The sequence below is a fragment of the Etheostoma cragini genome, chromosome 23 (genome assembly GCF_013103735.1).
Source record: "Etheostoma cragini isolate CJK2018 chromosome 23, CSU_Ecrag_1.0, whole genome shotgun sequence".
NCBI classification, from domain to species: domain Eukaryota; kingdom Metazoa; phylum Chordata; class Actinopteri; order Perciformes; family Percidae; genus Etheostoma; species Etheostoma cragini.
Genome location: NC_048429.1, coordinates 4,199,353 through 4,213,026, shown reverse-complemented (window position 1 = coordinate 4,213,026; position 13,674 = coordinate 4,199,353). Strand labels below are relative to the sequence as shown.

The window sequence follows — 13,674 nt, the reverse complement described above, 5'->3', positions numbered from 1 at the left end:
TATATACGTGACTGTAAATGCATAAGCGGTTTGCATGTGTGCCTATACAAATGAAGGATGATTAACCTTGAAGAGCCTACAATGAAAGAGACAAATGAAACACACTTTATCTTGGCACAGGCAAGCCCCAAGGAGAGTGTTTCAAGGTCTCCCTCTTGATCAAAAGCAATGGCCGCTGCAGTGTTTGGCTCTCTGTCAGAATGAGCAAAAATAAGCTGTTGGTTCTGTAAAAGTCAAGGTATAGTAAAAGGTCACCAAAAGGTCAACTCAGTGGTGAGTGAAATATTCGGTTTGTCCCTAAGCTTAACAACCAATTGTTCAGTAAAACCTTCGCAGGACATAAATTGTTTTGTGGTTTTTTTCTTTAAAGTAACTCGCTGAGCAAATTCAAATTGTGCTCTCACAAGAACTCTGGATTTCCGGGATAAGAATTTACTGGTTGTTTATGTCAATGTAATGTGCATTCGCTTCCCAGAAAAAGATATCCCGTGTGGTTATTTAACCTATTAATGGTTTTACAATTGAATAGCCGGTAAAAGCTAAGCATGCCAATAAAAAGAAGAAAAAATATGTATATTGTGACAGTTTTAACCTTATTGCCCACTACTGCCCCCCCCCATCATAGTGTTAAATGCACTTTGTAAAGTAGTCTAATAATAGGAACATCATATTTGGCAGATTCTGAAAGGAGTGCAGATGGTACAAAGGAGTTATATTTGTCCTTTGTCTTGCCAGCAGCTTTCCTGTCGGTTTCAGCTGTAGAAATATGCAGACAGCCCACTTCAGACAATTCAGTGAAGCCTGCAGACGAACACAAAATAATTTGATTCCCCGGGAGATTTTATAAACCTGGCACAATCTGTTCCTACCGGGGAGAGTTTTAGTGGGGTGGGGGGTGCAGAGCAGCAACTCAGACCAAGTTTCCACGTCAACAATTATTGAAATAAGGTCAGTAAGAAAATAAACTGCACATACATTTTCTTACCCAGCTGCCCCAGAATCCGTCTCTAAGTAGCGAGAAGTAGAAGATGAGATAAGGTTAATGTTCTGCTCAAGCTGCGAACAAAAACTTTTTTTTTCTCACAAGCTTAAGAACAGTGACGCACAAGTTGCCACAGCAATTCTTGAGCCTATGTGAAGTTGTAATATGTAAATAGTTTTACAATCAGAATTTTTTTCATCAGAGTTGCAAACCATTGACAGCCTTTTCTCCATTAATGGAATAAAAGGCAGAAGGCTGTTAATAATGCATGCCTAATTGAAAGGGCAAACACGCAGAAAATATTCCCACCTGTTCTTTTGATGATGCATGCGTCACCCCATTGAAGTTTAATAATGTGGGTATGATTCATACCTTCAAACAGCCTCAGTGTGAATACAGTATTGGACACTTTGAATAGTGGTAATTGCCACAAAAATGACTATTCTTCAATTTTCTTCTTCATGTGAAGAAAAAGAATTTAAGTATTTGAGTTGTGTTTGGTATTTTAGTTATGATAAATACAGTACATTTACATTTATGTTTTGTGTGTGATTTTGCAACAGCTCTGCAGGGCCTGGATCCGAGGAAGAGCTTAGTTGTAACAGCAGACAACGACACAACCGTCACGGCAGAGATGGAGGAGCTGCAGCACCACCAGGGAGCTTGGAGAAAAGAATGGAAGAACTGGAGAAGGTAATTCTTCTGACCCTGTCGTTCATATCACTACTATTAATAAGTAATACTCCAACCAATAGAAATACAAGCCAGTTAAATTGGGTGTTTTAAGGAATAGTGGGACATGTTGGGAAATATACTTAGAGTATTTACTTTCTTGCCCTTGAGTTGGATTAGAAGATCCATACTCATTTTCAGGTTGGTGTGTTAACTACAGTATGGAACTACTGTAGGGCCAGGAAGAGAAAAGCTTAGTTTAGCATCAAGACTGGAGGCAGTGAGAAACAGCTCACTCCAAAACTAATGCTGACTAGTACCACTTAAGGTCACTTATTTTAAAAATACATATTTTTTTAAAGATTATTTTTAGTTTTTTTTGACACGACAGCTTTAGACATGAAAGGGGAGAGAGGGGGAATGACATCCAAACCCGGGCCGCTGCGTCAAGGACTAAGCCTCTGTATATGGTCACATGCTCTACCAGGCGAGCTACCCAGGCACCCTAAACTCAGTTTTTAACACAGAAACAAATGCAAACTTTCTCTTGCCACTCAGCATTTAATCAGTACATTTTGAGCTTCAGAGGTGCTTGAAGGCATACTTTTTTTTAAATGTTGAACTAAGCTAACTATTTTCCCTTGCTTCCAGTCTTTATGCTAAATTAAGCTAATTGCCTGCTGGCAATAGCTCCATAGTAAATGCACAGACATGAGGATAGTATCGATCTTCTCATCTAACTCTTGCCAAGACAGCAAAATGTCCCCACAATGTCAAACTATTCTTTTAATAGTGCAGTATCACTATATACCTCACATGGGTTTGTTGTCTTCTATGAGTTTACTTACATAAACATTCCTATCAGCCTTAAGACACGATGAAAATGTGAGCATCTGCTGTGAGACCGGACAGATCATCATGGTCCAGATGAGACACAATACACATTTTGGCAGGTTTTATCACGTCCCTGCTGTGAGAAGGTCAGCGCCGGTTATCCTGAGAGTGTTCTTGATAATTAATGGAACATCTTGCCAATTGTGTCGCTCTGGCCAATGGAGTTTCAGCGATTTATATCACCGGGTACTCGTCCTGCTCAAACAGACATGTAACCACGATGGAACAAGAACCAAATAATGTTCACCTTTAGATTTTGTTCTCCCTTTATACACACACACCTTTTTTTTTTTTTAAGATCAAGTTCCTGTCCATAGATCAGATACTGTAGCAAATGAGAAAGTTGTTTTTTGTTGGCTGGGTGGGGAAAGACATAGAAACATAGAGGTCAAACTCGAAATAGGGTTGTAGCCTGGATTTAAAAAATATCTCAAAGCTGTCTCAAAGCCTTTTTTACAATGCCAGGAATATAAAACCGCCAAATACATTCTAGTGCGCCCACTGTTTGACCATCAAGGTGTCAGTTACTCACTGGGACATTTACAAATAGGACCTAAAAAGTATCAGCGAATGAGAGCATATCTGAAGAAGCTGAGATTCAGTGAATTTTTTGATCTTCTATGTCCACCCCGAGTATATCTACAGAAAAAGCATAATTTTTTATGACTGACATATGCTATCACTACCAAATTCTATAAACTTTTCAATGTTCTTTATGTTTTGAAAGGGTGCATCCACAACTCTTCTGGCCGCCTGATTCCTCTATCAGCTGCACTTTTTTCAGACAAATTCCCACTTTGAGTTCTTTGAGCGGTCGCCCCAATTCAGATTTTCTGGCTGGTAACCGCAGCTCAGCAGTGGCAGAAATCCTCCTCGATGTTGTTGAAGCAATGACCTTTTGAAGTGCAGATATGTCTTTTCCTCCTACTCCGTTCCTATTAGACCCTAAACCCGTCAGTGCTGCCACTGTAGAAACTCTACTCGGAATCAAATGTCACTTGGGTGGCTTTTGGAACAAAAGGTTTTTAAAGTAAGTACTGCTTTGACCTCAGTGACTTCCGTGCCAGGTATTTCTCTCAGTTAAATGACTAGAACATTTTTGAAACATTTCAAACATTATTGTTTTTTGTGCACAATATTTCTACCGCCAGAGGTGTGCCAAAGGTCTGTTCATATGAGATTGCTGCCAGGTTAATCTCTATGACTCCAGCCGGTAACTTTAGATCCTAAAATCTCGCAAGTACAGATAATAATAATAATCACAATAATAATACATTTTATTTAAAGGTGCCTTTCTCTGCACTCAAGGACACCGTACAAGGTATACGTACATAAGACATTTAACAGCAAAAAAATGCTATACAACAATGACAACAGAAAAAGGCAGAGCACTAGACATTCAAGTGGACTAGGCAGTTTTAAATAGATTTGTTTTAAGTTGTGATTTGAAATGGGGAGCAGAGCGGCTGAATGCTCTGCTCCCCATGGTGGTGAGATGGGTGGAGGGTACAGAGAGGTGTATAGAGGAAGAGGGTCTGAGAGCGGGAGTGATTGGGACGCTGGAGGAGATCAGACAAATATGGCGGGGGGCGAGGTTGTGGATGGCCCTAAATGCAAACAGGAGTACTTTGAATTGGATACGGAACTGGGCCGAGAGCCAATGAAGTTGTTGGAGGACAGGAGTGATGTGTTGGATGGAGGGGATTCGAGTTCTGATGTGGGCACCTGAATTCTGGACCATTTTAAGTTTATGGCAAGGCCGCTTTATTTGTATAGCACATTTCAGCAACAGGGCAATTCAAAGTGCTTTACACGAAACATTTAAAAAAACAGTTAAAAACAGATAAAACACAAGAGTAAAAAAAAAAGTTCAGTATAAGAAATTAAATATTAAAGAAATGAACAGCCATTTAAAGAAAGGTAACATCAAAAAGAAAGGTTTTCAGCCTTGATTTAAAACAGAGTAGCAGCGGTTTCTGGGAGTTTGTTCCAGATATGAAGAGCATAGAAACTGAACGCTGCTTCCCCCTGTTTAGTTCTGACTCTGGGGACAGAGGGCCAGATTTGGAGATGATGGCTAGATTGGATATAGGATGGTAGTTGTTGAAGTTGGATGGGTTGGCACCAGTTTTTTTCAAAATTGAGGTGATGACAGCAGTTTTGAAAGATGTAGGGACAGTAGTGAGAGAGGAGTGGATGATAGCAGAGATGAGGGGGATCAGGGAGGGAAGGCAAGCAGATATGTACAGTATCTTTGATCTTCATGAATATATTACTCTTACAGAAATCCCTGTCCTCAAAATCCAAGTAGGACAGGTATCTAACCTCAACCCAGGTTGGGAGGAGAGTCACAGAACCAGATAAGCCCACACATTCAGAACGAAACCCCTGATAAAGATTTGGCCTGCATTGCTCTGTTTGTGTGAAATATGTCTGTTCAAAGACTGCAGTTATCTATAATATGTTTAAAAAACATGATGAAAAGAGTTTCATTGGTGAGTAGATTGATGTCTGCTACATGAATGCTTTGTACATTCTACTGTTCCTGCCTGATCAGTTTCTATGGAAACAATTTCAGGCTTATCTGGAAAGTGGAAATCCTGGTCATCTCCATCATAAGCACAGCAGTTTCCAAATTTGTGCATGTTAACACCTCTGTGTTTATAGTCTACATAAACTCTCTCTCAATAAGGAACAATACCCATTTATTTACCTATAGTTGGTAACACACTGGCTTTTTACGAAGTACAATTTTAAAAAAAATACACAAAACTATAAAAAAGGAACTATCAATACATTGTTTACCGACAATCTGTTATAATATGTTTTGCTAGTTTTTAAAGAATATGTTGAATTCAGAAATAAAAACTTATATATGAGATATAAACTGCAATGCGGCCGCAAGGCAATGCTTTTTATAGACTAAGTCTCAACGCCCTTTCAAACCAGAAGCTTTTGGAAGAAAAATGTGCTTTTAATGAATTAGTCCCATGCAAGCATAACATGGCAACATATTAACACACAGGCCTGAATATTCTCAATTGTTTAATACAGCTGTTTGCAGTTTTGGTTTGGCACAACCAAGGCTTTCTAATGCCGGACAGTAGTGAGGTTATGGTCACTTTTATTGTCACCCATAGAAGAAAATGGTCTTGGTCTAAGGGAATTGCTGCAGCTAAACCAAACATCACAATAAAACACAGTTAACTAGGACACGTGTAAACATTAATCTGAGAGAAAACAACCAAACTGTAAAATGTTTTGTAGCTACTTCCTCTAGCTCCTCCAGGGGAATCCCAAGGCTTTCCCAGGCCAGATGGGAACCACTGTATAATCCCTCCAGGATAGTCTGTTCTTCCCAGTGAATCTGATGGCATTTTTTAAATATGACTATTTCTGTCACTTTTCATGTGTAGTCAAGCCTTTGCCAAGAAAACGGGTTTCATTTGCGATCTTATCCTCTCAATGAGGCCATGACCACTGGGTGAGGGTTGGAACATAGATCAATAGGAAAATCGAGAAAGCTTTATGCCTGCAAAAGAGAGGCTGCCTCTAAGTGAACATGAATAAATAAAGGTTAAATAAATAAGTACAATGCTCAGATTACTGCAGAGACCCATTATACTTGAACTCCTTGACCTTTACTAAAGGCCGTCCAATCCCAACCCCAATCCCTAAAAACTTTTTTAACTTTGCGGCTCCTCCTTTCTGGCAGCAATGCTTAAAAGCAATGCAACAGGAACCAGTTGGAAACCAGTTTATAAACTGAGTCAGGCCTGTTTAAACTGTAATTTAATGTCACTTTTATAATTCATGTAATCATGTTGCTAATTTGTGTGTGTTTTCAGGAGCTGGCCAGAGAGCGTCAGGAGAATGATATGTTGCTGAAGGCCCACCAGGACAAAGACGACCTCATCGGGAAGCTGAGGGAGGAAATTGACTTGCTGAACAGAGTGAGTACAGCCTATCTAATTTTCTACTCTAATTTTTTTTAGCATTCTTTTGTGTTTTCATGTGTGGGTGGCTTGTGTGGGTTGTAAATCATCATCTGGCATTTTAGTAGAGTTGTGTTTAATAGCTGTGTTTTTGTACGATAGATAGATACAAATATTTTACTCGGAGGCATTGTATGTGCAATTTGCATTTTTGAAAACTCCTCAGTGGTTTGATGACATTTAAGCCTCAAAGTTACTTGACAGTGTCACAGGTGAAATTATTCTCTTATAGATTTATTCACCAAAAACAATTTTGCTGCCTGGTGAATAAGAATTCCAGACATGATTGTATGTCTCAAGTTAATTGAGAATAACTTTTTTTGACTTTTTGTCATTTTAAATTTTGAGTTTCAGTATTTTCAGTCATACTTGACAAACACTGTTGTGGTCCTCATCTGAGATCAATTAGTAAGAAAAAAACATGACATTACCAAAGTCTTCAACTGTCAAACACCTTTGTTTCTTTCTTCCGTCTTTTAAATTACTCTCAGGCAGTACTTTCATGGATGGTACAAGGTACAGCCCAACATTCAAAGTATTTAACAACCCTCCAATTAAAATGTTCAAAATTGAATTTAACCTCATGCTGTGTCATTTCACAATCAGTAAAGTAGAGCCACAGGCCAAACTTAATGATCACCAAATTAAACCCTCGCCATCTTCAGCCAATCAGTGTGGTACGGTCAATCTATCTCTGATGTTCAGAAAAAGATCAGAAGAATGGCTTTGTTTTACAGCTGCCTGCCAGCTGTAATTTGTATTTGAAATTGAGTTCATGAATCGGGTTCACACCAATAAATCGTGGTCATAATCCAGCTAACTGTGAATAATCTTGTACTCGCACCTTTGCAGGTTTTGGGCTTAAGGACTTGTTGCTGTGAGTACTGCTGTTGGCTAAAATTAAAAAATCCAAATAATTCTCAATTATCCAACAAGTCCGTCAAACTAATGTCAACGGGAATTGAACGGTGGTCATTATTACGGTTACTAAATGCAAAAATTCTGCCTTACTTTCTGATTATTGTGCTTTTGAGAGATCTTGGAGCCGTCACACTGGGAGTGTTTCACACTGAAGTGCAGCCAATAGCAGGAGTCATGTGTGTTTTAAAGTTTGGTTTGGCCTCACAGGTCGGGGTCATGTTACCTCCTCACACTGCGGTCAGGGTTGAAAGGTCGGGGGATATTTATGTAAGCTGATGGGATTTTTTTTATATCCAGAGTAAAAACTATAGCCAGAATAAAGCCTCCCCAAACCCTCTAAACCCTCATCAGACTGTCAACAATCCCTCCTCAACATGCAGCCCCTGCCTGTGATTTTGGTGGTAAAATGCAAAGAAGAGGGGGATAAATCTCAAAGACTTGTGCACATTTTCAGCAACTAGTCGAATGAATGTTGCTTGGTTATTATCTTAAGACTTCATTCATTTTGTAATCATGAAACACACACTACACAACCCATCAGCAAACACTAAGAGTGCAATATTGCAGGAGGCATCACACTGATATCATCACATGGACAGGAAGCTGGTCATATGAGAAGGCCTTTATGTAAGGATGGTCTACGTGGTGATAGCCATCAGAATGCCCCCGAGAGAGGCTCCCGCAAGGCCTGATGGGAATGAAGGAGATAACCGCTGATCCAGTATGCCTCTCTGTGCAGAGAAGGATTGAACCCTCAGTCACTATAGAAGTTTGTTTGAGAGAGAGAGAAAAGATCAATCTTAACTGCAGGACTTATATGTCCCCCTTAATACACTTTGAAGAGAGAAATTGTGTCTTGGAGCTCAGATCTCTGTATATATAATTGTGAATAAAGTTAATGAGATCCTTGGTCTAATGATGAAGCAAGTTGTTGACTTTGCCTTTTCAAAGGTTAAACCTGTAATAACTGTTTTGGGTTGCTGTTTTTTGGCTACTTGGGGCCATTGAAACACAACATTGACATACAAGTGGATATGACAAACTTGTCAGCAAACAGTTGCTTATTTACACCTCTAGTAGATACAGAGCAACCTTATCATTCATTAAAGGTGTTGTTTCTGGCCACCTGATGAATATAAGTCCAACATTCACTCTATTATAGACCTGGTTTTGGTCTCTAACAACTCCCGGGGGAAATATCAGGCTTATAAGATCACCAGCTAGATGCTAACTTTGTCTGTCTGCTGTTTGGTGCTTAACGATTTGGGTAAAAAATGTAGTTACAATTTTTCTGCCAGATATTGCAATTACGATTCGATTTGAGATTATAAAATAAAGGTATATCTAATGTTCAATATTCACTGTGTAACAGATATAATATGTCATTGAGCATTATAACATGAGACAACATTAACACTGCTCCATGTTCTTATAGGATGAGAACATAGATATGAATTGCCAGCCATGAGTGTTTTTCCTTTAGTAAATGAAAAACACTTCAAAGTAAACATTAAACAGCTAAACAAAGAACATTAATCACAGAACCTAAAGTTATATTGATAAAAAAGAAATATCAGTACTTTCCTGTAAACTGAAGTTTCTGATATGCCTCAGTTTTAGTCCAGCAATTGTCTTGTTAAAAATCTGTAAATATAATAATAAAAAAAAGGGAAAAAAAGAAAGTTAAAAACCAAATGTTACACCAAACATTCAACTAAATATTCACATTTGATTGAATGCCATCTTCACGATTAGCTAACTGCATTAATTTAAATCGCGATTTTGGTTTTTGAAAACAATTAATCGTTCAGCCATACAAAACACCATTCTGAATTAAGTATTGTGGTATAGCCATCCTTCCATTTTTATACGCTTATACGACTACTCAAAGCGCTTTTACATCACACAGGAAACATTCACCATTCACACACATTCACACACTGTGGCCGAGGCTGCTGTACAAGGTGCCACCTACTCATCAGATATACACTCACACACATCCACACTCCGATGCGCAGCAAGCGAGCACAATGTCACATTGTTGTTTAAAAATATATATTATTAGTAGTATGGCAAGACCTTTGAGCATTTGTTCCTTATCCTTGATATAAGACATCAGGTTCCTCCACTAGTTGGCTTTTTGTCAGTACTAGTTGGACAGTTGCACATAATCTTTTACTTGTCTTTTTTTTTTGACATTTTCAACCTCACTAATTAACTACTAACATCCAGGAACAGTCCAACTAGCAAACTAGTAAGTCTTTCTCTTTTACTAGTTAACTAGTGGAAGAACCTGACTTTTGATATCAAGGATATGGAATAAAGGCTCAAAGTGCTTGCCATTGTATAGCTGCTTTAAACAAGAGCGTTTCCTCTAAAAGCTAGTCTTTATAACACTCTTCCTCTGCAGTAGAGACAACATGGCGTGCAGAAACATGTAACCTCCTTCGTCTGAATTCCCTCTAAGTGCAGTTGAGCTCATTCTCAGAAGATCATGACCCGTGATGGAAGAAACCGAAAATGAGCGCTGTGGCAACTGAGAGCTTTTCTCATTTGCAACTAATTGGAGTTGTTAATGTATAATTTGTTGCTATCAAGGCAGCCTGGCTAAACCTGGCAGCATGTAATGCTCGCTTTAACTCTCCGACTAACACTCCAACCTGACTGGGCCCTCAAAGGTATAGCGGCGGTTGTGAATAGTTATGTGCCTAAATCTGTCCAGAAAGTGCTAACCCCAAAGCTGTCTGTTTTGATTTTTTTTTTCCAGGACCTGGATGACATCGAAGATGAGAATGAGCAACTCAAACAGGAGAACAAGACTCTGCTGAAAGTGGTGGGCCAGCTGACGAGGTAGAACCCGACACAACCAACCCAGCCTCCTTCGCGATGAATGGAGCATTTCTGTTCTCTCCTTTCTCGTGACCTCCTGCCCTGGTTCAAGTCTAGGAGCATGGCATTTAATCTGTTTGATTCTGTCTCTTTGTGTGTTAGAGGGGAAACTGTAAAGTAGTCGACTTCAGAGCCTCAAAGCCTTAAAAACATCCCCCAGAGGAGGATTTATTCCATTGTTGTGAAAGCTGAGCAAACTAGTAGGGGCTCAACATTCAACAGTCCTGACAGTCTCATGGGGTACTGTCCCTTATCATATACATATTTAATGTAAATATGTTGTATATAGGACATTTAGATTGTTCATTTTGAGGGATTTTTGATAAGGTCTTAAACAGCAAAAGTAAAATGAATGTACACAATTAACAAAATAGTGCAGACAGAATCTTTTAAAACTTCTATTGAGGTTAAAAAAGAAACTTTTTGCAGCCTGCAGCAGTCACCTAGATAAATAAAAAAAAAAACTCCAGTTACAATGTTCAAATTGTGTCAGAGTGCAGTTTCATTAGTGAACTATGGAACGATGGAGCTTCTGTCGAGGAACTCTTGGACCAAATTCCACATAATTACGGCAACATTATCATCAGCCAAAGTGGGCATAGTGCCTTGCAACACATGCGAGGTTGTTTATGTCAGTTCTTTGAAAAAATGGTACAGTTAAAGCCTGGTGCTTTTTTATTGAACAGTAGTGCCAATAATGTCTTTTTACATCTAAATGTCAATGGAGAAAATTGTATTTTGAATAGGGCTTTACGTAACTCATCATTTTGTTAGATGAATCAGAATTGGCTGTTCAATATAATTATTTGACCATTCCTTCCTCCTTTTTTTAGGTATTCAGTATCAATAAACACTATTAAAATGACAGATATTTGAATGAGGTTCGGCTGGACGTTTAGGGTGACAAAGATGTTCAAGTAATAAAGTAAACAAGCCAAGTAATCCTGCGTTCCATTAATCTCGGAGGTCAGAACTGGGAATGACGTCAAACCAGAATTGTCCGCGTTCCAGTTTCAAGTTTGAAAAACAATGGTTGGGGGACTCTAGCCATTGTTTGCTTTACCAATTGATAACATTGCATTTGGCAGTAAATTGTACCAACATGTGCATAGACAGACAGTACTGTGGTACTGCTGATTTACCAATACAAAAACAAGATAGAAGCGCTAAAAGCAGTATATTCATACAGCTTTCTCTACTGTTAATGTGTGGAGCAACTATGTTGGATTGTGAAGTCGGGGTTGGTACGTTTTTCTTGACTTTGTGAGTGGGAAATCCAACTTCAGGGGGTATTCCAGTTGTCATTACCAACAGGGAACTCGGAAATTCCAAATTGTCAGTTCAACTGGAACGCGCCATAACTACTGTAGCTAATGGTAATGAAATAAAAACACAGAGGATAAAGTCTGAACCAAGAAGAAGGGTTGATGCTAGAAGGGATCCGCAAGACGTTTCGACGTCACAGGACGTACCTCTAGGCCCGCCTTATTCTGCCTCTGATTGGCTTACCCTGGCATTCTCACCCTAACCAATCCCCATGTCTAAACCTATCTACAACGACACGTCTATAGGATCCGATCTAGCATCTACCATTAAAGAGGGCAATGCACTTTTAACTCCAATGTTGACAACGGCGGCGCATATCGCTTCAGCTACACTTCTTACTTCATAAGACATACACCAAGCTAACTGCATTTTTTGCAAACACCAGAAATCAAACAAAAGCCAGTTTGTTGCTGTGAGCTATAAATTCACCACATCTAAGCAGAAGGGAGAAGATACTGTTATCTCAGAGCCTGACCGGGCAAGGCCTCTCTTCCTCCGGGCAGCAGTCTCCGTCTAACACTCAGCCTGGGACCGTTCCACAGCTGCCCGTACCCACGACATCTTCACCGCACAAACGGGAAGACTTGACATAGTGGAATCATTTTACCCCAAAAAGCAGCGTGAAAGCAAGGGGGCGCTCACTCTCACTGACCCAAAAAAAGTGCTGGTCTTGAATAATCTCAGTTTACTGAGTGAATAATCTCAGTCTACTGAGTGATCAACAACTGATGATTTGAATATTCAACTTTCAGGCGGCAGCGGTAATATTTAAATATTTCCCATTTTAATGATAACGTTAACAAAAGCAAGAGTTTTTATTAATTATATGCTTTACACATCTGAGTATTATACTTGTCCTTAGGGTGAAACCCTTGTCTAGTATATGTGTATTCTTTTTTTAAAAGCTCTCTGTAATTTGTTTAAAATCTACGTCTTTGCAATATTTCACAGGTGTTTAGCTCTCTGTTTATGGCATCTAAGATGTGTAGAGTGCGCTACAGTGCATTTTTTTGTATGATAACCAAATGAACTGAAGGAACATACTATTAGAAATGCATTTCTTTTGCTTCCTCAAGCGAAACAGGCTTGCCTGGTAGTAGCAATTCACTTTCTGTATTTAGATCATATTATTCCATTGAGGAGCTGCTCAGCGAGCTCCTGCACTGTGGCAAATAATCTATAGGTTTCAGACGGTCGATAGATAGCTCTGCTTCCATGTACAGTCACATATTTCAAGGGGGAAAATCATCCCGTTGCAGACAGACATCACAGACCAATCTCCCTTTCCATGACATTATGCATGTACAGAAGATTAAGTCATTTAATAAAAGTTTGATTATCTCTCTCCTCAGTTGGCTCGCTTGTGTTCATTAAGACTAATTTGATGTGATGATACCATGCCACTGAGTCGGTAATGCGATGTGACGGTGGCGGGGGGTTTAGTTCCTCCGCCTGCATCTCAACACACACACACACACACACACACACACACACACATTCATGATGATTCAACATGCCAATCACCAACCTGACTGCATAAAGGCCACCATCCTGGGATAAGTAAGCTCCATCCAACCCACAGAAACTCTATTAGACTATAGAAATACTTTAATTCCTTTACCTAGTGACGGAGTGAGGAAGGAGGCATTTCAGGACTAATGTCAACTAAATCTCCAGATAATGGCCTCTTTCAGCTGATGGCAAGTGCTGCAGGCTCTCTCTATAATCCCTATTAGCATTTTTATGAAATGTTGTAGGGGTCTGTCATTTGGAATAGTCACAAAGGGGAAAGACAATTCTTATCTGCCCCTAGTTTGTCCCAAAAGGCTGCTCATTCGCTCTTGCTAGCAACATCAGACCTCTATTTGAGTTCGGACGGCAATAGATCCCTCAGTGAATTCTAGTAGGTTTCACTGCGTGTGAACGTAGTTTGTCAGCAAACGTCTTGGCAAAGAGTGGATCTTTTTGTGGGTTTGCAAGAAACTATGATTACGA

The 13,674-nt window shown here is 39.4% G+C and overlaps 1 protein-coding gene across 1 annotated transcript in view; it reads left to right on the top strand.

The window, feature by feature from the left end:
• Positions 1-10,327, top strand: part of pawr (PRKC, apoptosis, WT1, regulator) — a 62,571-nt gene extending 52,244 nt beyond the window's left edge. The window contains exons 5-7 of the mRNA XM_034863588.1: positions 1,546-1,675; positions 6,397-6,501; positions 10,232-10,327. Coding sequence (XP_034719479.1) covers positions 1,546-1,675; positions 6,397-6,501; positions 10,232-10,318 — 322 coding nt within the window. The 3' untranslated portion in view covers positions 10,319-10,327. The remainder of the gene's footprint in view (positions 1-1,545; positions 1,676-6,396; positions 6,502-10,231) is intronic.
• Positions 10,328-13,674: the final 3,347 nt, after the last annotated feature.